We start from the raw sequence: 21,640 nt of genomic DNA, 5'->3' as shown, positions 1-21,640 counted from the left end.
GGAAGGTCATTTATGAAACAACTGAAGACAGCTGGCCTAGGATACTACTTTGAAAAACTCCTGCAGAGGTGACTTGGAACTTTGATGACTGATCTCCATCAACACAATCATTATCCTTGGTGTGAGTTAAATTCTCTCTGATTCCCACTGACTCCAGGTTTGCTAGGGCTCCTTGATGCCACACTCTGACTGCCATTGACATCAAGGCTGCATTTGACACTCACATTTCACCTCTGCAATTCAGTTCTTTTGTTGTATTTGCAACAAGCCTATTTCAGAGACCAGAAAAGGAGCGCTCCGGCAGAACCTAAACTGGGCATTTACAATTGAAGTAAATGGATTTGGATTGGTGTTCACTTGTTGAGATTGTATGTAACAGATTTAATGTCCATTGATATTTATGTTTTGGGAGCAGTCAGGGTCAGGCTGATCCATTGAGATCAAGTATAGCACATTTAAATGGATTCAACCCCCAATGCAACCCCCAATACTATCCCCTGAGGAGCCACTCACCTGTTCGCACTGGCCATACAGGTCAATCACAACAAAACACGGATTGGGAATGTCTTGAGCAGCTACACCTTGGTCCATTCCATTAACAAATAGGTGCATACTGTGTGCATTATCTACCAGGAGTCCAAGAATGGTTCCCTCTGGGCACGTATCCAAGTTGGGACCATAATTGTCACAAATCTGCCGAAAGAGGAGAAATAAAAATGGACATTTTGATGCTCTTCATTTAACGTATTATACTGGCCAATAGTTGACTGGCATCACCAATCTGCACAAAACAGTGTCTCCCTCAGTTCTCAAATGACACACTGACAATTGGTCAACACTGTACCTGCTAGCGCTGCCCATTCACTTAGCGCATTCCAAATCCCAACAACTTGCTGCATAGAAATGAACAGCACCCACCACCACTTTCAACAGTAATCTCCTCCACCACTGATACCGTGTGTACCATCAACAAGACACACTGCACCAGCTTTGTCAAGGCTCCCAAAATAGCATCTTCCAACCACCATGACCTCTACCATATTGAAGCTCAGGAGCTGCAGACACATGGAATCACCAGCATCTGCACCTTCTCCTGTTGACCATACACAATCCTGATTTAAAAATATATCACTGTTTCCTCACCGCTGCTGGGTTAAAAAACCTGGAACTCCTTTCTTAACAGCACGGTGGGAGCCCCTGCATCTCATGGGTTACAATTGTTCAAAAATATAGCTCACCGCCACCTTCTCCAGGGCAAATGTGAACAAACAATAAACGCTGGTCCAGCCAGCAACTTACACATCACGTCAAGTAATAAAAATAAAAACTTCTGTTTGCACCTAGCTTGGTTCCATCTAATCTCTCTGGTTCTTCAGGTCCACACCTCCAGCAACAAGTTTTGATTTTAATTGGCAACATTAACCTGCAATTTTTAAGTGAATTGTGTCTGTATGGCTTGAAGAGGAATATGCTGGGCTGGCAAAATAGCACACTGACAATTAAATTCCCTCTATTCTATCTTTCAGTTCACTAAGAACGATGCACCATCTATGTGGAGGCAGGTGATGCACTCCCTTGGGTACCACGTTTATCTTGCAAGGCAGCTAGCTTGCGAAACACCTAAAAATCAAAAGGAGTTTCCTGTCTAACATAAGGAAAGATACGTGCATTGAAGTTGTTTTTAAATATGACTGCAATGTCTCGTGTCAATTAAGCAAACATAAAAACACTGAGAATCAGCCTAAACTATTCCCTTGCAGATTCTGCCTTTTAATTAGTGAGACACACTCCTGTCAATAAAACAGACAGGAATCAAGGGGATAAGGCTGAGATTGGGGATAGGGTTAAGGTGCTGGGAATGGTGGGGATCAGATCGAGGGTACCAGGACGGGGCTAGTGAGGAATCTGAGGAGAACATGGATCTAGATGGAGCCGAGAAGGAAGCAGTGGCAGGTTGTGGGTGAGGGGAGATGGAGAAGCGAGGGAACCTGGGCAGAGTGGAGAATGTGGATGAAGGAACTGGCTGGTGTGGACTGTGGGGGAGTGGAGGCAAACAAGGGTGAGGTGTCCTGGGGATGAATGCAGGTGGGGGAGTGAGGGCAAGGGTGTCCCTGGGGTGATTTTTGGGAGTGACGGGGGGGGGCGGGTAAGCAAGTGAAAGTGGACTGGGTGGGACATTAAGATAATGATATAACATGGCAACAATTACAAAATATTTGCTTTATTATTTTAAAGAAAAGCAGATTGTTGTTCAGAATTTAAACTTCCTTCACTCACAATTCCAGGTGTGTTCTTTGCACATCTGTCTAAACACACACTTCTGAGTATGTTGTTGCAAGAGGGTTATTTAAAAACAATAAAAACTGCTGTTAAATGTCACATCTATTTCTGTCTCCAGCTTCTCAGACCTAGTAATAATAGGGATGACTGAATACTCATGCGGAGCCACTTCCGGAGCTGGTGAGATGCAGTTTAACAAAGAGCCCTTGAAGTGAATTGGCCCAGGGAAGGCTCCATGAGAAGAACACAGTTCAGGATTCTCACCTTTAATGAATTGTGAAAAACAGAATCTCGCTGGATCAGCCATGCAGAGCGCTTGATCGACGAAGCAGTGCCTGGGAAATTAAACCGCTCGGGAGAGTTTCCAATCACACCCAGTGAGAGTGAAGATGTCCACTGTGAATTTAAACGATCAATCTGAATCTGAGGAGAAATACATAAAAAATGATTGATTAATGGTTTTCCACATGCCTCATCAGTGTTCTCTGAGGAGGAGAATCCAGAATAGGTGAGAACAATCTTAAAATCCATTCAGGGCATTTTGCTATGGACCAAAAGCTCATCAGAACAGAAGAAACTAACCTAAGCACATCAGCTTTACAGGAGATTGGTTATACATTTGAACAGGAAGTGTTAAACATTAGAGGTTAAAGGGTATTCAGACAGAGACCAGGTATAAACCTTTCTAGTCAGAGCTTTATTTCTATTCAACAGTCTCAGGATACTGATTCAAGTCCGACCACAGAAACTTGTGCGATTTATATTCAATCTATAAAGCTGGTCATTTGGGACGGCACGTTGGCTCAGTGGTTAGCACTGGTGTCTCACAGCACCAGGAACCAGGGTTTGATTCCAGCCTCGGGTGACTGTCTGTGTGGATGTCACACATTCTCCCAGTGTCTGCGTGGCTTTCCTCCAGGTGCTCCGGTTTCCTCCCACAGTGCAAAGATGTGCAGGTTTGGCAAATTGGCCATGCTAAGTTGCCCACAGTGTTCAGGGATGTGTAGGTTATGTGCATTAACCAGGGGCAAATATAGGATAATAGGTGACAGGAATGGGCCAGGGTGGGTTACTCTTCGGAGGGTCGGTGTGGACTTGTTGGGCCAAAGGGCCTGTCTCCACACTGCAGGGATTCTATAATAATGTTGCCCATTAAACTACCACTGTTAGACTGTTAGTCATAAAAGCTCATCACGCATGCTCTTTTGGGAAGAAAATCTGCTGTTCTTACCGATTTTGGGCTACATGTGTCTCTATACCCATAGCAATGTGGTTGACACTCAGCTATTCCCTGAAATGGTCTGGAGAGCTAATCAGTTCAAGGAAAATTAGGGATGAGCAATAAATGCTAGCAAACGTGCATTCCCTGAAAGAATAAGCAACACAAAATACCTGCCAGACTCTACAAAATGACAACAGGAGGAACAAAATTATCATCCAGGTCTGACAAGGAAGGGATAGCTCATTGGTTTCACTGGCATCCAGCTGAATTTCCCGCATCCTCAATTACCTGAAACAGCAGTTGCCGGGGTAACGGCTGGGCAGATGCCACCACGCCTTGGTTGTAGCTGGCCACTCGGGTGGCAGTGTGACCATTGTTGGACAACAAGATGTTTCTGCCATGATTCTCCATGAACTCAACAGTGGCCATGAAGACCGACGTTTCATTCTCACACTGAAAGAGAAGTAATACATGATTAAGGGGGAGTGTCCCCATCAAACACTCCCTCAACAGATTTAGAAACTGAATGGGCTTCAACCACAAACGATTTTTCATTCTTAAGCCCAAGAGATGTTGCAATTTCTGTTGGATATCAGATAAATAGGTGAACATGTGAATATGTGCTGTGTGGTCCATTCTTTCTCAGATGGAGGTGCAAGCTGCCAAAGCCAGAGAGAAGACATTTACCTCTGAGAAGACTATGGAAGAGTTATAGTAGATACAAAATGTTAACTCGGTTCCTTTCGCCACAGATGTTGCAAGGTCTGTTGGATTTCTCCAATATTTTCAGTTTTTACTAATTACATTTAACTCATTAGGGGCTGACGTATTTAAACTCAAGTTCAAAGTTGCCTTGTTTCAGTCGGAAAAAACAATATTTGGAAGTGCCGGTGTTAGACTGGGATGCGAAAATCCAAAAATCACACAACTCCAAGTTATAGTCCAATGGGTTTACTTGGAAGCACTAGCTTTCAGAGCACTGCTCCTTCATCAGGTGGGTGCATTCCTATACAGAGGAACCTCAATTATCCGAATATCGGATTATCTGAAGGAGATTGAGGTCCCGATAGAAACATTACATCAAAGACGTGTTTCCAACAGTGATCGCGTCTTTTGTTTAGTGATTAAAAACAAACTCAGCTTACTGAAATGTGGACATTGATGAGAGCCCAGGCACCATCTCCTAATGACTGACCTCCAGCTCTCTCTCTCTCTCCCCACACTTTCCCTGGAGTTCTATACAGACGTGTACCCTAAATCCCCCTTCTCCAGATAATCTCTCCAACATTGTACTGTACAGGGCAAAGATGGAACCTATCCAAAAGTTGCAGTAAAAAGTTGTGTGTGTGTGTGTGTGTCTGTCTGTGTGGGTGCACGCGTTATTTGGAGACTCATCCCCCAAAAAGGCAGCAGCAGCAGTCTTGTTGTTGGTGTCCAGTGCAGCTGCCCTGGAGAAGGAGTGGGGGGGGGAATGTGGTGCTGGATGGGGTTTGGGGGTGGGACTGGATGGGTTTTGGGGGCCAGTGTTAGATGGAATGTGGAGGGTGGGGTTGGTTGGGGTCTGGGGGTGAGTTGGACAGGGTTGGGGGCAGCAGGCAGGGGGGTGGAGTTGGACAGGGTTTAGGTTTGGGGGGGGGGCGGGGGCGGGGGCGGGAGCTCATGCATGGTGTGCTGCTGCCTAGTCTCCTGAAAGGAGGGTGGATGTAACAGAGAACTCTGAGCCCCAGAGGGGAGGCATTGAACAATTAACTGAATAATTGATTATCCGAACGATATAGTGCCCATCTCATTTGGATAATTGAGGTTCCTCTGTATTCTTATTCGTTTATTTTTAATACCCGTACCCTCACAATTAAAGTGAAGTTGTTTTGAAGTTCTGTGACGTTCATCATGATCAATGAAGTTGTCATTTTGTATGCATCACCATTGCACACACCGCAAGGTGGATGAAGCAGGTATATTGATGAGATTATCCACTGCATATTCTGACTAATACTCCAATACGACCTTTCAATTAAAACTATGCACCAGCTCAGTGGAATCATGTCTTAGTTGACCACCCTTCAGAGATTATGGACAAACACACCAAGTCCCTTTGTTCCACAGAACTTCCTAGCGTCATACCATTCATTGAATACTTTCTTGTCAAATTACTCCTTCCATAGTGTATCATCTCACACTTTTCAGGGTTAAATTCCATCTTCCATTTGACCATCCCGTGTATATCTTCTTGTAGCTCAAGATACTCAAAGTAACTGTTCACCACACAACTAATCTTTGCGTCATCCACAAACATACTAACCCAAACCCTTCAGTCATCTATGTCACTTACATTATGACAAATAATAAGGGAACCCAGCACGGATCCATATGGCACTGAGAAAGGCAATAGCCTTAAAACTTGCATTTAAACATTTAGACTAAAATGTAATGCTGAATTACAGAACATGTCATGCTGAGGTAGGAAGGCTCAGAAAAAGTGGGGGGTCAAATTAAGGAATGCAAATGATAACAGGATGCTGTCAGACAATTAAGAACATTTGCCTTAGCATCAGTGAATCTGTGTGAACAGGACACCAAGTGATAACATTCACAGCCATTATCTTGTGAAATTAATGACCGTGTTTGATTCTGACCCTGAAACGAAACTCGGTACCATCAAAAGCTTTTTAATTAACGGTTAGATGCTGCCAATTATAATGGATTCTTATTACCCCTTGCAATCAGGGCAGACACAAAGAGAAAAAAATCTTTGCTGACTTGAGAGTTCAAAAGGAAACTATAGAGAGAGACCATTTTAGTGCTGAGGCTGTTGGTGCCAGCAGAAAATTAACTCTTAGTGCTTATCTGCTATAAATTTAATTTAATTGCATTTTGGGACTTTATGATGATATTGAGTAGCCAATACTGGTTATTAAATACAAATTCTGTAAAAAGTAATATTGCTGAAGCCTTAACTTACTTGCTGTTCTTGCAGATGGCCCTACATTGCAGACTACTTCACCGTCAATTCTAACTAGTCAGGTCTTCTGATTTTTTTGAATTTGAATCACAAACTTGAAAAGAAGGCATGTTTAATTTGAGACTAATTAATCATTTTAAATACAACCTTGCAGTAACATTTCAGCCTCAGGTACAGAATGTTTCTGTGTTTAAGATAAAAAGCAAGAATCTGCTTCCAGCTTAAAATTATTCTAAACCTAACATTGAAGAGATTCTGACACAATCTGTCGGGAAGCCATTTTATGGTCAAAAGTCTGCCCTCCTTGCTAAGAAACCATTTCATAAAACAATTATATCAGACATGTGAACTGTGCAAGGTTACCTTGCGGATTCTCCAATTATCCCAGACTGGTACCTCTTTCTGATAGGAGCTTATCTTGCTAGCAGGTGCTTAACTCAGCTGGGTGTATTTTCCCCACCTGATGAATGGCTTAGGGCCTGTAGGAGTGATTAGTCAAGTGTACATAGGCCTGTCAATTAACTTTTCTTCCTTACAAATTATTGTCTTTCACTGTTATCTATCTAAGAACATGCAATGTTTTTGTAAACTTTGTATAAAGGAAGCCACTTTGTATTAGTACAGAGTAGTCTGCTGGGGCCCTTGAAGAACTGGTACCCTATTCTCCGAGGTTATTACAACCTAGCTAGTTTAGCTGATAGGTATAAAGGGGATGCCTAAAATTAAACTAAACTGTCTATAAGAGGTTTGTATTCCAGCCTTCCAAAGAGTACGATCTCCGGGACAAACCTAGAGACAGGCTTTACAGGTCTGAGTCCACAAGGGATTCCCTAGGCTGTCTCAAATCTGTACTTTAGCAGCACACCACTGGACACTGGCTTCCAGCCTTCTCTCATCATCTCGTCTTCTTCAAGTGAGCAAATTTTGAATTCACTTTATCAAATTACCCCGTATCCCATGTGCATTTGCCTTTTTGAGTGGTCTCCTACATGAGACCTTGTCAAAAGCTTTGCTGAAATCCACATAACCAGTTATATTCTCTTCCACTGGTCAGAAGATACAAAAGTTTGAAAACATGCACCAACGGATTTTAAAACAGCTTCTTCCTTGCTGTTATCAGATACCTCTCGTATATTCGAGTTGATCTTTCTCTGCAGCTGCAGCACTGTATTCTGCATTCTGTTCCATTACCCTGATGTACTTGTGTATGGTGCAATTCCTCTGGATAGCATGCAAAACAATCCCATTTTGTATGCTAATATAATACTGTATTTCGATACGTGACAATAGTAAATCAAATCAACTGCATGACCTCCATCTCTACACATGGTCACCTCCTCAAATTTGTCAGGCAAGGCTCCCTTCTGATGAAGCCATGCTATCCCTGATTATGCCTGACAGAGATGCTCTCCTTTAGACTTTTATCCAACAGTTTTCCTACCACTGACATGAGACTCACTCATCTGTGGTTCTCTACAACCGTTCTTAAATATTAGAATATTAGTTGTTCTCCACTCCTCTGGAACCACCCCATGGCCAGAGAGGGATTAAAAATTGGGTTAATGCTCACTGCAATTTCCTTCCCTCCCACAGTAGCCTGGGACATAATTCATCTGGACCTGGATATTTGTCCACTTTTAAGCCTGCCAACACTTGTAGTACCTTGTCTTGGAGTCATTGAGATATACAGCACGGAAACAGACCCTTCAGTCCAACTCGTGCATGCCAACCAGATATCCTAAATTAATGTAGTCCGTTTGTCAGCACTTGGCCCATATCCCACTAAACCCTTCCTATTCATGTACCCATCCAGATGCCTTTTAAATGTTGCAATTGTACCAGCCTCCACCACATCCTCTGGCAGCTCATTCCATACACGTACCACCCTCCGCATAAAAAAGTTGCCCCTTTGGTCTCTTTTACATCTTTCCCCTCTCACCCTAAACCTATGCCCTCTAGTTCTGGATACCCTCACCCCGGGGAAACGACCTTGTCTACTTACCCTATCCATTCCCCTCACGTTTTTATAAACCTCCGTAAGATCAACTCTCAGTCTCCAACCCTCCAAGGACAACAGCCCCAGCATGTTCAGCCTCTCCTTGTTGCTCAAATCCTCCAACTCTGGTAACATTCTTGTAAATCTTTTCTGAACCCTTTCAAATTTCACAACATCCTTTTGATAGGAGGGAGATCAGAATTGCACACATATTTCCAAAAGTAGGCTAACCAATAACCCCAGATCCCCCAACCACACACCCCCACATGCACACATACAAGTTTGTGGGGTGAATCTGTACTTGCAGAATTACATTTTACTTTGTTGCAAAAACTGCATGAATCCACGTAAGATTCTGTAAGTCAATTTTGTAGATTAGAGTCAGTCTGACCATTGTGGCACAGACGGCCTCACACAGGGAAGTTTTCACCTTCAATACGTTATCTGGGCCAAAATGACAATGGTTAAAAGTTCACTTGAGAATGAAACTTTTAAAAAAGTTTTGCGATTTACATATGAAAAAACTGAAACCAACATAGTCATTCTAACAAATGAGAGACTTAAACAATCCAGATCTTTTTCAACATATAATTTCAGTTACTTCACAATGTAAATATTTGCTATAAATTCTGTGTCTTACAATCTTATACTCCACAACCGCCTGGTGAAGGAGCAGCGCTTCGAAAGCTAGTGCTTCCAATTAAACCTGTTGGACTATATTGGCAGCACAGTGGTTACCTCTACTACCTCACAGCGCCAGAGATCCGGGTTCAATTCCCACCTCAGGCAACTGTCTGTGTGGAGTTTGCACATTCTCCCCGTGTCTGCGTGGGTTTCCTCCCACAGTCCAAAGATGTGCAGGTTAGGTGAATTGGCCATGCTAAATTGCCCGTAGCGTTAGGTGAAGGGGTAAATGTAGGGGAATGGGTCTGGGGTGGGTTGCTTTTCGGAGGGTCGGCGTGGACTTGTTGTGCCGAAGGGCCTGTTTCCACACTGTAAGTAATCTAATCTAATCATAACCCGGAGTTGTGTGATTTTAAACTTTGTGCACCCTAGTCCAACACCGGCATCTCTAAATCCTCTGTGAACCAATCTTTTCATGGAAAGGAAGAGGAAGAAATACAACACAGACTTTCCTTACAGGGCTCAGCTCTTCTTCCTCCTCACTGCCACTGTCTGAGGATATTGAGGGTGGTTTTGTACTCTCTGCTTCCTCCAGTGCACTGGAACTCACAATGGACACTGACACAACTTTACCGTACAGGTCGACCACTGCATAAACATTCTGCAAGGATGATGAGAGAGGAAAAGAAATATTCATTATTCATTAAAAATGACAGTCAAACCAGATAGAGACCAGCTATGTAGGAATTGGGATGAAATATATTACATGGGTGCTATATTGGCACAGTAGTTAGCACTGCTGCCTTACAGCGCCGGGGTCCTAGGTTCGATTCCAGTCTCGGGTGACTGTCTGTGTGGAGTTTGTATATTCTCTTCGTGTCTGCGTGGGTTTCCTCCGGGTGCTCTGGTTTTCTCCCCACAATCCAAAGATGTGCAGGTTAGGTGAATTGGCCATGCTAAATTGCCCATAGTGTTAGGTGCATTAGTCAGACGGAAATGGGTCTGGGTGGGTTACTCTCCAGAGGGTCGGTGTGGACTGGTTGGGCTGAAGGGCCTGTTTCCACACTGTAGGAAATCTAATCTAATCTACTCTCAAACACAGCAAGAGGCCATTTGGCTTTCTGCTCTGTGCTGGTATTCTGGGACATATTCCCTTTTCAGCTCACTCGATCAGCATATCCTTCTATTCCTTATCCCCATATTTATCCAGCTTCAATGTATCAATACTACTTTCCTCAATGACAGAGAAACCTTGATTATCCAATGTTCGGATAATTGAATGCCGGATAATCACAGTTTAGCCGAGCATCGGGGGCTTGTGATATTGTCCGGATAATCTGAAATTCTGATAATAGAATGCTAGATAATCGTGGCTCCTCTGTATTCCCTGCAGGAAGGAGTTCCTGACTCCCTTGGTAGAATATTTTCACTGAAGTTTCATGATATCATTTATAAACATGAATGTTAGTGCAGGGTTGATTGCAGGCTTCAAATCTATCACCGATACAACTTAGAAAGACAAGGGCAGTAAATTCACGGGAACAAAATACATTCCAGTAATAACTGCAAATCAGGAGGTGGAGGAGGGAGAGGATCTTGATGCAATTACAGCTATGAGGGAAGTGGTACTGGGGAAACAGAATGCTACTTTTACGACATTAAGAAATTCATCAGAACCTGGGGACTTGGCACTTTGCAGTTCAATTTACTCAGTACTACCTCCCTGGTAATTGAGAGTTCCTAGGAGACAGTGAGGTCTGCAGATGTTGGAGATCAGAGTTGAGTGTGCGTTGCTGGAAAAGTACAGCAGACCAGGCAGCATTTGAGGAGCAGAAAAATTGACGTTTCAGGATGGAGCCCTTCATCAGGAATGAGGCTGGGAGCCTCAGGGATGGAGAGATAAATGGGATGGGGCTGGGGCTGGGGAGAAGGTAAGTAAGAGCAGAATAGGTGGTTGGAGGTGGGGATAAAGGTGACAGGTTGGAGAGGAGGGTGGAGCGAATAGGTGGAAAGGAAGATTGACAGGTGGGACAGGTCATAGGGTGGGGCTGAGCAGGAAGGTCAGAGCTGGGGTAAGGTGGGAGAAGGTGAGGAAACTGGTGAAGTCCACATTGATGCCCCGGGGTTGAAGTGTTCCAAGGTGGAAGATGAGGCATTCTTCCTCCAGGTGTTGGGTGGTGAGGGCGTGGTGATGGAGGAGGACCTGCATATCTTCGGCAGGGGGTTGAAATGTTAAGCGGTGGGGGTTGGTTGGTGCAGGCGTCCCTAAGATGTTCCCTAAAGCGCTCTGCGAGAAGGCGTTCAGTCTCCCCAACTTCAGAGGAGACTGCATCGGGAGCAATGGATACAATAAATGACATGTTTGGAAGTACAGGTGAAACTTTGATGGATGTGGAAGGCTCCTTTGGCGCCTTGGACGGAGGTGAGGGGGGAGGTTTGGGGCACATGTTTTGCAATTCCTGCAGTGGCAAGGGAAGGGTGCCAGGAGGGGAGGGCGGCTTGTTAGGAAGGTTGGACCTGACCAGATGGTCGTGGAGAGAACGGTCTTTATGGAAAGCAGATAGGGGTGGGAGGGAAATATATCTCTGGTGGTGGGGTCCATTTGTACGTGGCGGAAATGTCAGCAGATGATCCAATATATGCGGAGGCTGGTGGGGTGGAAGGTGGGGGACCAGGGAGGTTCTGTCCTTGTTGCGGTTGGAGGGGTGGATTTCAAGGGCGGAGGTGTGTTCCTCCCTTGCTTTCAATTCCTGAGGTCAGAAGTCACATGACACCAGGTGATAGTCCAACAGGTTTACCTGAAATCATAAGCTTTTGGAGTCACTTCACCTGACGAAGGAGCAGCGCTCTGAAAGCTTGCGACTTTAGGTAAATCTGCTGGACGATAACCTGTTGCCATGTGACTTCTGACCTTGTCCAGTCTAACACCAGCACCTCCACATCATGGTTTCAATTCCTGACTTACAGCTATTTCTGGGATTCTATTTCTGCCTAGTGAAGACCAACACAAACCCTTTGTCTGCCATCTCTTTATCTTCCATACTAACCCCCAGGCTCATTTTCTATATGATCTAAACTTACTTTGTTAACTCGTAATTTTTTAAAAATATTAATTTTAAATACGCAAGGAAACCTTTCTGACCTGCTTTTATATTTTTGGCTAACTTTCTCTGCTACTCTAATTTTTCCCTCAATGTTAATATTTTAGTAATTTCTGGCCTTTTTAAAAATTTCTGTCCAATCTTCTGACCTGCCACCAAACTTTGCTTGTCAATAGTATTTTTGACATTCTGAGTTAATTGTGGGAGGGTCCATCTATTGGAATCTTTTGTATTTGTTGGAATAAGGTATATTCATCCCAAAAATGTTTTGCATCATGATAGCTGCACTTCTACCCTTACCTCTCCTAGCTTCTCAATATTGATAAAACAGATTTCTCAATATTTGACCATCAACTGTTTGTCAGTCACTGTAAGTGCAGATGCAGGGGTAGCTAGCAGTTAGGAAGGCAAATAGTGAGCTGTCCTTCATCAAAAGGGGACTTGAGCACAAGAGTGAAGGTGTCTCGCTGCAGTAGCACGGAACTTTGGTGAGGCTACATTCTGTGTACAATCTGATTTTCTTGCATGAAAAGGATATAAGGCAATTCACCAGACTATTTCCAGGGATCCCCTCAGTAGCAATTTAGAAGACTGTCCCTATTTTTCTGGAGTTTGGAAAAATGTGAGGTGATCTCATTTGAGCTAATAGGGGATGATGCAGGAAGGAGGATTCCCCCAGCCAGAGTGCAGTGAAAAGTAAAGTTTGATCGATTTCTGGCATCCAATGACATTTGGGGTTATGGAGATGGTGCAGGAAACTGATGATCAGGATCCAAATGACAGAGCAGGTTTAAGGGCCCTATTTTGCTGAAGTTGATGGTTCAGTGTTTGCCCATGCTGCGATCTAGCTGCTGTGGTTTTGGCTCTGTAGTATATTCAGTTGACTTGAGATCAATTACCTTAGCAATGCCTGCTGCTGCCACGCCCATGTCCTCTCCATCAATGAAGATGTGCATGGTATCATCACTGGCACGCTTCACTCCAACACGGTTGCCAACCTGCAGTGAAAAGGCACGATCTGAAAATGGCCTTGGGCTCAACAGATGGCCCACTTTGGGATGGTGTCCCAGCAATCAGCAGCAATGTGGGTTTTGCTGCACACAGACACTACATGGGTTGTCCGTGTAACCAACGACCCTCTGCCCTGCCTTCCCTCTCCCGATGGTGCTGACAAGGTGAATGTCAGTTTGACAGAGGTGGTTTTCCCCACCTTTGGGAATTGACAGGCTTATGGGAGAGAGGATAGAAAAAAGAGAGAGAGAGAGAGAGAGAGACAGACAGACACGCGCAGCAAGAGACACGCAGAGAGCGAGCGAGAGAGAGACACACGCAGAGAGAGAGACAGACAGACAGACACGCAGAGAGAGAGACACAGACATGCAGAGAGAGAGAGAGAGAGAGAGACAGAGACAGAGAGAGAGACAGAGAGAGAGAGAGACAGACAGACCCGGAGAGCGAGAGAGACCGAGACAGATAGACACAGACAGAGACACACACACATATACATACAGAGACACAGAGAGAGAGAGAGAGAGAGAGAGAGAGAGACACACACACACACAGGGAGGGGGGAGAGACAGACAGGGCAAGGGAAGGGGCGGGGGAGAGAGACAGTCAAACAGACATATAGCTGAGAGAACTGCAGTGACATGTGCACTTGTTGGCTTCGTGCTGCAAGCAGTTAGTGGACAGTTCAGAGAACTAGGATGCCCTAGGTCCTGATCCCAACTGAAAGCCTCTGTCTTACCCAGCTCAACCCCAACCCCAAGCTGCTGAGATCAGCAAATCCTCTCCAAGGCAACCTGAGACATGTCAGTCCAAATGGCTCGCCAATTCCCTTCAAATTAAATAGCTCAGTGTCAGTCTCAAAGCAGTGCTTCTTTCACACTGACCAAAGGCATCAAAGACAATCCATTTCTCTGAAATAAAAGATCTTTTCTGTCCACTTGTGGGCAGCACGGTGGCTCCGTGGTTAGCACTGCTGCCTCACAGCGCCAGAGACCCGGGTTCAGTTCCCACCTCAGGCGACTGTCTGTGTGGAGTTTGCACATTCTCCCCGTGGGTTTCCTCCGGGTGCTCCGGTTTCCTCCCACAGTCCAAAGATGTGCGGGTCAGGTGAATTGGCCATGTTAAATTGCCTGTAGTGTTAGGTAAGGGGTAAATGTAGCGGTATGGGTGGATTGCGCTTCGGCGGGTCGGTGTGGACTTGTTGGGCCAAAGGGCCTGTTTCCACACTGTAAGTAATCTAATCTAATCTAATCTAATCACTTGATGGGGCCAGGAGAGATCTTGGTTTTAAAGAATCATCTGAAAAATGGCACTCGTGATAACGCAGCACTGTCTCATCCCTGACATCTACAAAAAGTTGAGAGCTCTCTGGAATGGGAGTTGATTTTGCAATAACGAGGTAACAGAGCGGGTGCCCAGTGAGTCACTGCTGACATGCAAAAATTACTAAAGGAAGAACCCATCTCAAGTGGAACAGTGAAATTAGACCCCCAAAAGCAGACTCATCCCATTGCCAGGTCAGACCCTGTGCTCATGCACATTTTTAGATTAACTGGCCTTGTGTGAAACCCAGACTTTGTGAGACTCTGTCAGCCGATCTTACCGCCAGCCGCTCCATTGAGAAACCATAGTTCTGCTTCTGCAACGTTCCGTTGCGCCTGACCTCGGAGCCACTGACCAGCCAGCTGACCTTTGACCTCAGCTCCAGCAATGAAGATGGAAGCCCGGAGGAGGGACAGGAGACATCCAAAGGCTGAAGAGTGGTCAACCCAATGTGCAGTGAACCAGACCACTGTTCATCAATCTCATCGATCTTAACCTGTGGACAACAGCAACATGACAGGTCAGATGTAAACCAGGCCAGTTGGGAAGGTCCTGATGGGGGTCACTCTGCACTGCGATACTGCTGTGAGTGACAGGAAGACACTTACTTCTGCATGAGTTCCCTTACATCTGGTCTCTGGATGCTAGGCAAACTGAATCAAAGTCTCACCTGGTTTTTGATCACGTCTCTCGGATACAAAATGAGTTTGCATAGTGTCAGCCATGCTGGGCTCACAGCTGCATACTGTCAATTCAAGATAACTTAATGACAATGTTAATTTAATAAAAGGAGGATGTTATTTTGTTTATCCACAGGATGTGGGCATCACTAGGTGGGCCAGCATTGTATTGCCCATCCGTAACTGCCCAGAGAGCAGTTAAGAGTCAACCACATAACTGTGGGCCTGGAATCACACGTAGGTTAGACCAACTGTGTGTGGCAGTTTCCTTCCCTAAAGAACTCAGTGAACCAGATGGGTTTCTCCAACAATTGACAATGGATTCATGGTCATCATTAGACTCTTATTTCCAGATTATTATTAAATTCAAATTTCAACATTCGGTCCCCAAAAAATTACTGGATTAACAGTCTAGTGGTAAGACACCAAGGCCTTCACTTGCCCAATATAGCTGACATGACAGGGGGCAACATTTGATTTTGGTGCTCTTCCACAGCTGACAGAGACAGAATTACCATTGTGCACAGTATTTCAAACATGTTGTACAAAGTTGATGAGTGCAGGGAGCACTTCCTTGGATTTAATCCCATGTTACACATGTTCAGGGATTGTTTGGAAACAAAAACAGAAATTGTTGGAAAAGCTCAGCAGGTCAGGCAGCATCAGAGGAGCAGGAAAATCAACGTTTCGGGCAAAAGTCCTTCATCAGGAATCAGGGCTTTTAGCCCAAAACGTCGATTTTCTTGCTCCTCGGATGCCGCCTGACCTGCTGTGCTTTTCTAGCACCACATTGATCTAAACTCTGGTTTCCAGCATCTGCAGTCCTCACTTTTGCCTGCCTGCCTGGAAAAGCTCAGCAGTCTGGTCTGGCAGCATCAGTGAAAAGAAATCAGAGTAACGTTTCAGGTCCAGTTACCCGTCCTCCCAACAGATGGGATAATACTCATACTGAATATACTTAATGACCCAGTCCCAATTGCCCTCTGACGTAAAGAATTCCACTGATTCACAGCCCTCAGAGATAAGTGATTCCACCTCATATCAAGCTTAAATAGTCCACTCCTTATCCTGAGATTATGCTCTGTGGTCCTATGTTCTCTCACAAGTGGAAACAACCTGCCCGCTTGCCCAGTCCCTTAAGAATCTTTTATATCTCAAAATGTGTCCCATTGACGCTCAATAGCAGTTGTGTGTACTATTTACAAGATGCTTGGAGATCACAGTCGCACAACCCTGACTTACAAACATATCGCCATTCCTTCACTGTCGCTGGGTCAAAATGCTGGCCTTCCCTCCCTAACAACATTGTGGGTCAACTCGCAGCAGGTGGACTGCAGCGGTTCAAGGTGACAGCTCATCACCACCTTCTCAAGGGTAACGTGGAACATGCAATAAATGCTGGCCAGCCAGCGAGGTCCACATCCCACAAATGAACAAGAAAGGAAAGCCTTCCCTCATTCTTCTAAATGCCAACGAAAACCTACTCAATCTCTCCTCATAAGACAGGTCTTCCAGACCAATGAACCTTCTCTGGACTGCCAACAATGCCAGTATATCTCTCTTCACAATGGGGGAGCATTTCAGGAGTACACCATAACACCATGAGCTTTAAGATACTACGGGCAGGGATAACAACAGTCCTTGGGTGATGATGTTAAATTGGGGGAAGGCAAACTGCAACAATATTAGGCAGGAACTGGAGAATTTTGATGAGAGACAGATGTTTGACGGTAAATCCACATCGGACATGTGAAAGTATTTCAAACAGCAGTTGAGTCCAGGAACAGTCATTTATGCGTGAACGAAGGATTGTATGAAAAGTTGTGAACCTGTTTGGTCATCATCTCAAAGAACTTAACAAGGTTTGTATGTAACAACCCACCCTTCACAAAACCATATTGTCTATCCCTAATCAACTTATTCCTCTCTAGATAATTCTAACCTTTTCCAACACTAGCGAGGTGGTGTCTCACTAATTTGATCAAGTTTTTTGAGGTGGTGACGAAGATGATCGATGAGGAAAAAGCAGTGGTTGCTGTTTACATGGACTTCAGTAAAGCTTTTGACAAAGTCCCTCATGACAGACTGGTACAAAAGTCACATGGTATCAGGGTGGGTTGGTAAGATGGATACAGAACTAGCTTAGTCATAGGAGACAGAAGATAGCAGTGGAAGGATGCTTTTCAGAATGGAGCGTTGTAACTAGTAGTGTTCTACAGAGTTCAGTGCTGGGTCCTCTGCTGTTCAAGGTCTACGTAAATGATTTGGAGGAAAACTTGGCTGGTCTATTTAGTAATTTTGCAGACAGTACAAAGATTATCGAGGAGGATTGTCAGCAGATACAGCAGGATAATAGATCAGTTGGAGGCATGGACAGAAAAATGACAGATGGAGTTTAATCCGGACAAATATAAGGTGATGTATTTTGGAAGGTCAGGTATGGTTGGAAATTATATAGTGAATAGCAGAACCCTTAGGAGTACGATATGAGGGGGGATCTGGTTTTGCAGATCACGGAAGACAGTAGTGCAGGCAGATAAAGTTGTAAAGAATGCCACGGCATGCTGCCTCCATTGGAAAAGGCACTGGGCATAAGGCTAGGCGACTTGTGCTGTGGCTAGTTTTGTAGAACTTTCGTTAGGGTGGCTCAGCAGCTCATTGATTAGCTCTGTTGTCTCAGAGCGCTAGGGACCCGGGTTCAATTCCAGCCTCGGGCGACTGTTTGTGTGGAGTTTGCACATTCCCCCCGGTGACTGTGTGGATTTCCTCCTGGTGCTCTGGTTTCCTCCCACAGTCCAAAAGATGTGCAGTTTAGGTGAATTGACAATGCTAAATTGCCTATAGTATTCAGGGATGTGTAGGTTAGGTGCATTAGTCAGAAGTAAACAGAGTAACTGAGGAATGGGTTACTCTTCAGAGGGTCAGTATGGACTTGTTGGGCCAGATGGCCTGGTTCCACATTGTAGGGATTCTATGAATGCTTGGGATATTGCGTACAGTTCTGGTCACCACACTACCGGAAGGCTGAGGATGGTTTGGAGAGGTACAGAAAAGGTTTACCAGGATGTTGCCTGGCATGGGGGATTTTAGCTAAGAAGAAAGATTGGATATACTGAGTTTTTTTCCACTGGAAGACAGGAGGTTGAAGGCGACCTGATCGAAGTTTATAAGATTATGAATGACATGGATGCTTTCCCCAAGATGGAGGGCTCAATTACTAGGGGATACAGGTTCAAGGTGCTGGGGGGGGGGTTGACTTTAAATAAAAATCTGCGAGGCAAGTTTCTCATACAAAGGATGGTGAATACCTGGAATGTGCTGCCAGAAGTGGTCATGGACGCAGACACAGCTGCAGCATTCAGGAAGCACCTGGTTGAAAACATGAATAGGAAAGGAGTAGAGGGATACAGATCTGAGAGTGAAGACAGTTTTAGTATGGAATGGCAAAATATGTTGCAGCAGGTTTGGGGGGGCCAAAGGCCTGTTCCTTTTTCTTTGTCTTTGCCACCAAAGCTGTTTACAGTATTCCAGCTGTGGTCTGAGGAGTGCCTTTCATAGCTTCAGTAAGACCTCCCTACTTTTCCATTCCAGGCCCTTTATTTCAAAGGCCATTTGCCTTCCTGATTCCCCACTGAACTTGGGTGCCAGCTTTTCGTGATTCGTGCGCGAGAACTCCCAAATCCCTTTGCATTTGGCTGCAGCACAGTCTCCATCCACTTGAACAGTAGTCAGTTCTTCTATTCTTTTTTTCCAAAAGTGCAATCATCTAACACTTATCCACATTATAGTCCGCCTGCCAGGTTTTTGCCCAGTCACACATATCCCGTGTATATCCCTCGATGATCCTTTGTTAGCCTCACTGCTTGCCTTCCCACCTACTTTTGTATCATTCACAAAATTGGCAATAATCCATTCACGTCCTTTATCCAAGTCATGAATATGTATTCGGAATAGTCTAGGCATCAATCCTTGTGACACTCCATTACTTGCCATCCTGAAAATGCTTCCCTTATCCTAACTATTTATTAGGTTATCATGCTAACACACTACCAACAACACAATTGACTTTTATACCATTACGTTGAGGGATTGATTGGCTTTCAGGCCCATTAGTTTCCCTCATACTTTTTCTTTAGTTATTGTAATCATCTCCTTTGATAGTAATTATATTTATTTCCATTCCCCCTTTTGCCCCTTGACGATTTCGCACCTTTGGAATGGTATTATATCCTCCATCACAAAGGGGCGACACAGTGGCTCGGTGTTTGGCACTACTGTCTCACAGCGCTAGGGACACAGGTTCGATTCCAGCCTCGGGCAACTGTCTGTATGAAGTTTGCACATTCCCCCCATGTCGGTGTTGTTTCCTCTGGGTGCTCCAGTTACCTCCCACAATCAAACAAAAATATATGCAGGTTAGGGTGAACTGGCCACACTAAACTGCCCATAGTATTAGGGTGGGGGAATGAGTATGGGTGGGTTACTCTTTGGAGGGTCAGTGTGGTTTTTGTTGGGCCGAAGGGCCTGTTTCCACACTGTACGTATTGAACTCCGCTGCCATTTCCTGGTTCCTCATTATTGTTCTCTCAGCCTCATTCTCTGAGCAGGCGAGTTCACTTTGCCTTTTCTTTTTTATATTTAAAAAAAACTCCGTCTTGCTCTTACTTGCTAGTTTACCTGTAGTTTTCATTTTGTTTTTTGGACGACCTTCTGATGATTTTTAAAGCTTGCACAATCCTCTGTTTCACCACTATTCTTGGCAATAATGATGTAAGTTTCTTTCCTTCAATTGATTTTATCCTAAAAGGTCTTGGTTAATCATGGCTAGTTTATCCCCTTCTAAGAATTCTTGCTCCTCGATGGAATTTTATTTTTGGTGCGAGTCACAAACTAGTTTCTTGACTGTCTTTTCTGTGAAACTCCTTTCCAAGTCCACGTCAGCCAACTCTGCCCACATCCACAGAAATTGATGGAAAAGCTCAGCAGGTCTGACAGCATTTGTGGAGAGAAATCAGAGTTAACGGTTAGGGTCGAGTGATCCTTCCTTAGACTCTTCCTCTGTCCTCATCCAAGCATAATTACCCTTATTTAAGTTTTGCACAGCTGTTTCTGACCCAAGCTTCTCACTCTCAAATGGAAGAGTGGTTGACAAAGAAATCAGGATCATGGGATTAAGTTAAGAAAGTGAAGCAGAGAACACAGTCAGATCGGATATGATGTTATCGAATGTCGGAGCAGACTGAATTACTTCTTCCTATTATTTCAAAGGCCATGCCTAATAAGGTGTTATCTTGCAGAGCGATGCTCTTGGCTGCATTCAGCTGTGCAAAATGGAACCTTTTGCAAAAGTAATCAAGCATTCTCAGGGCTCAGACTGGAAGTAGACAAAGTTCCCTCCCGACACTGGTTGAGGGCTCTCAAAACCACACTGCACAGGAACAAACCATTGCACTCATCTGAGGACAGAAGGGTCTGGCCTGACTCAATGCCGATCATGTCATGCTCACATAATGGTCTGTAATCATACCAGTGAAGGAGTTAGCCAATTCAGAACATTTCTGCAATCTTTGACCCATTTCTCCCAAGTCACACTACTTTCTTCCAATCACTGAAAAGTTCTCTTTTCAAGTATTTATCCAAACTTACAAATGCATCTCCATTCACCGCCCTTTCAGAGACATCTGGTAGATCAAAACTCCGCTCCTGACTCCCAAAGCCTATCCGCCATCTACAAGGCACAAATCAGGAATATGGTGGAATACTTCCCTCTTTCCTGGTTAGTGCAACTCCAAGTTGAAAATGTGTTGCTGGTTAAAGCACAGCAGGTCAGGCAGCATCCAAGGAATAGGAAATTCGACGTTTCGGGCATAAGCCCTTCATCAGGAAACTCCAACACCACTCAAGAAGCTTGACTCCAACCAGGACAAAGCAACCCACTTCCCTGGCACCACAGTGGGGAGGTCACCACTGGACTGTTAATACAGAGACATGGGGTCACACCACAGCAGATGGTAGAATTTGAATTCAATTAAAAAAAAGTCTGGAATTAAGGGCTGATGATGACCATGAAACCACTGTCAATTATTGGAAAAACCCAGCTAGTTCACTAATGTCCTTGAGGGAATGAAATTGCCATCCTTTGCTGGTTTGGCCTACATGTGACTCCAAACCCACCACAATGTGGTTTACTTTAACTGCCCTCTGGGCAATTAGGGATGGGAAATAAATGCTGGCCCAGCCAATAACCGCCTTCATCTCACGATTGAATAAAAATCATTCACAAGCAACCATTCCCTCCATCACTGATGCTCAGTTGTAGAGTGAATATTATGTACCTTCCAAACCCACAATCATTTCCATCTAGAAGGACATGGGCAGCAGATACATGGGAACACCACCCTGGTCCTTCTCTATAGCTAGGTCAAACCCTAGAACTCCCTCCCT

The 21,640-nt window shown here is 44.6% G+C and overlaps 1 protein-coding gene across 5 annotated transcripts in view; it reads right to left on the bottom strand.

The window, feature by feature from the left end:
• neurl4 (neuralized E3 ubiquitin protein ligase 4) overlaps positions 1 to 21,640 on the bottom strand; it is a 138,666-nt gene that overhangs the window by 32,109 nt on the left and 84,917 nt on the right. For all 5 annotated transcript variants that reach the window (XM_060854813.1, XM_060854814.1, XM_060854818.1 and 2 more), the window contains 6 exons: positions 14,797 to 15,012; positions 13,085 to 13,183; positions 9,602 to 9,745; positions 3,791 to 3,955; positions 2,545 to 2,703; positions 514 to 693 (listed from right to left, as the gene is read on the bottom strand). In XM_060854813.1, the coding sequence (XP_060710796.1) occupies positions 514 to 693; positions 2,545 to 2,703; positions 3,791 to 3,955; positions 9,602 to 9,745; positions 13,085 to 13,183; positions 14,797 to 15,012 (963 nt within the window). The remainder of the gene's footprint in view (positions 1 to 513; positions 694 to 2,544; positions 2,704 to 3,790; positions 3,956 to 9,601; positions 9,746 to 13,084; positions 13,184 to 14,796; positions 15,013 to 21,640) is intronic.

Source organism: Hemiscyllium ocellatum, chromosome 44 (genome assembly GCF_020745735.1).
Source record: "Hemiscyllium ocellatum isolate sHemOce1 chromosome 44, sHemOce1.pat.X.cur, whole genome shotgun sequence".
NCBI classification, from domain to species: Eukaryota; Metazoa; Chordata; class Chondrichthyes; order Orectolobiformes; family Hemiscylliidae; genus Hemiscyllium; species Hemiscyllium ocellatum.
Note: the sequence above shows the minus strand (reverse complement) of the source record. Positions and strands in the feature narration are given on the sequence as shown.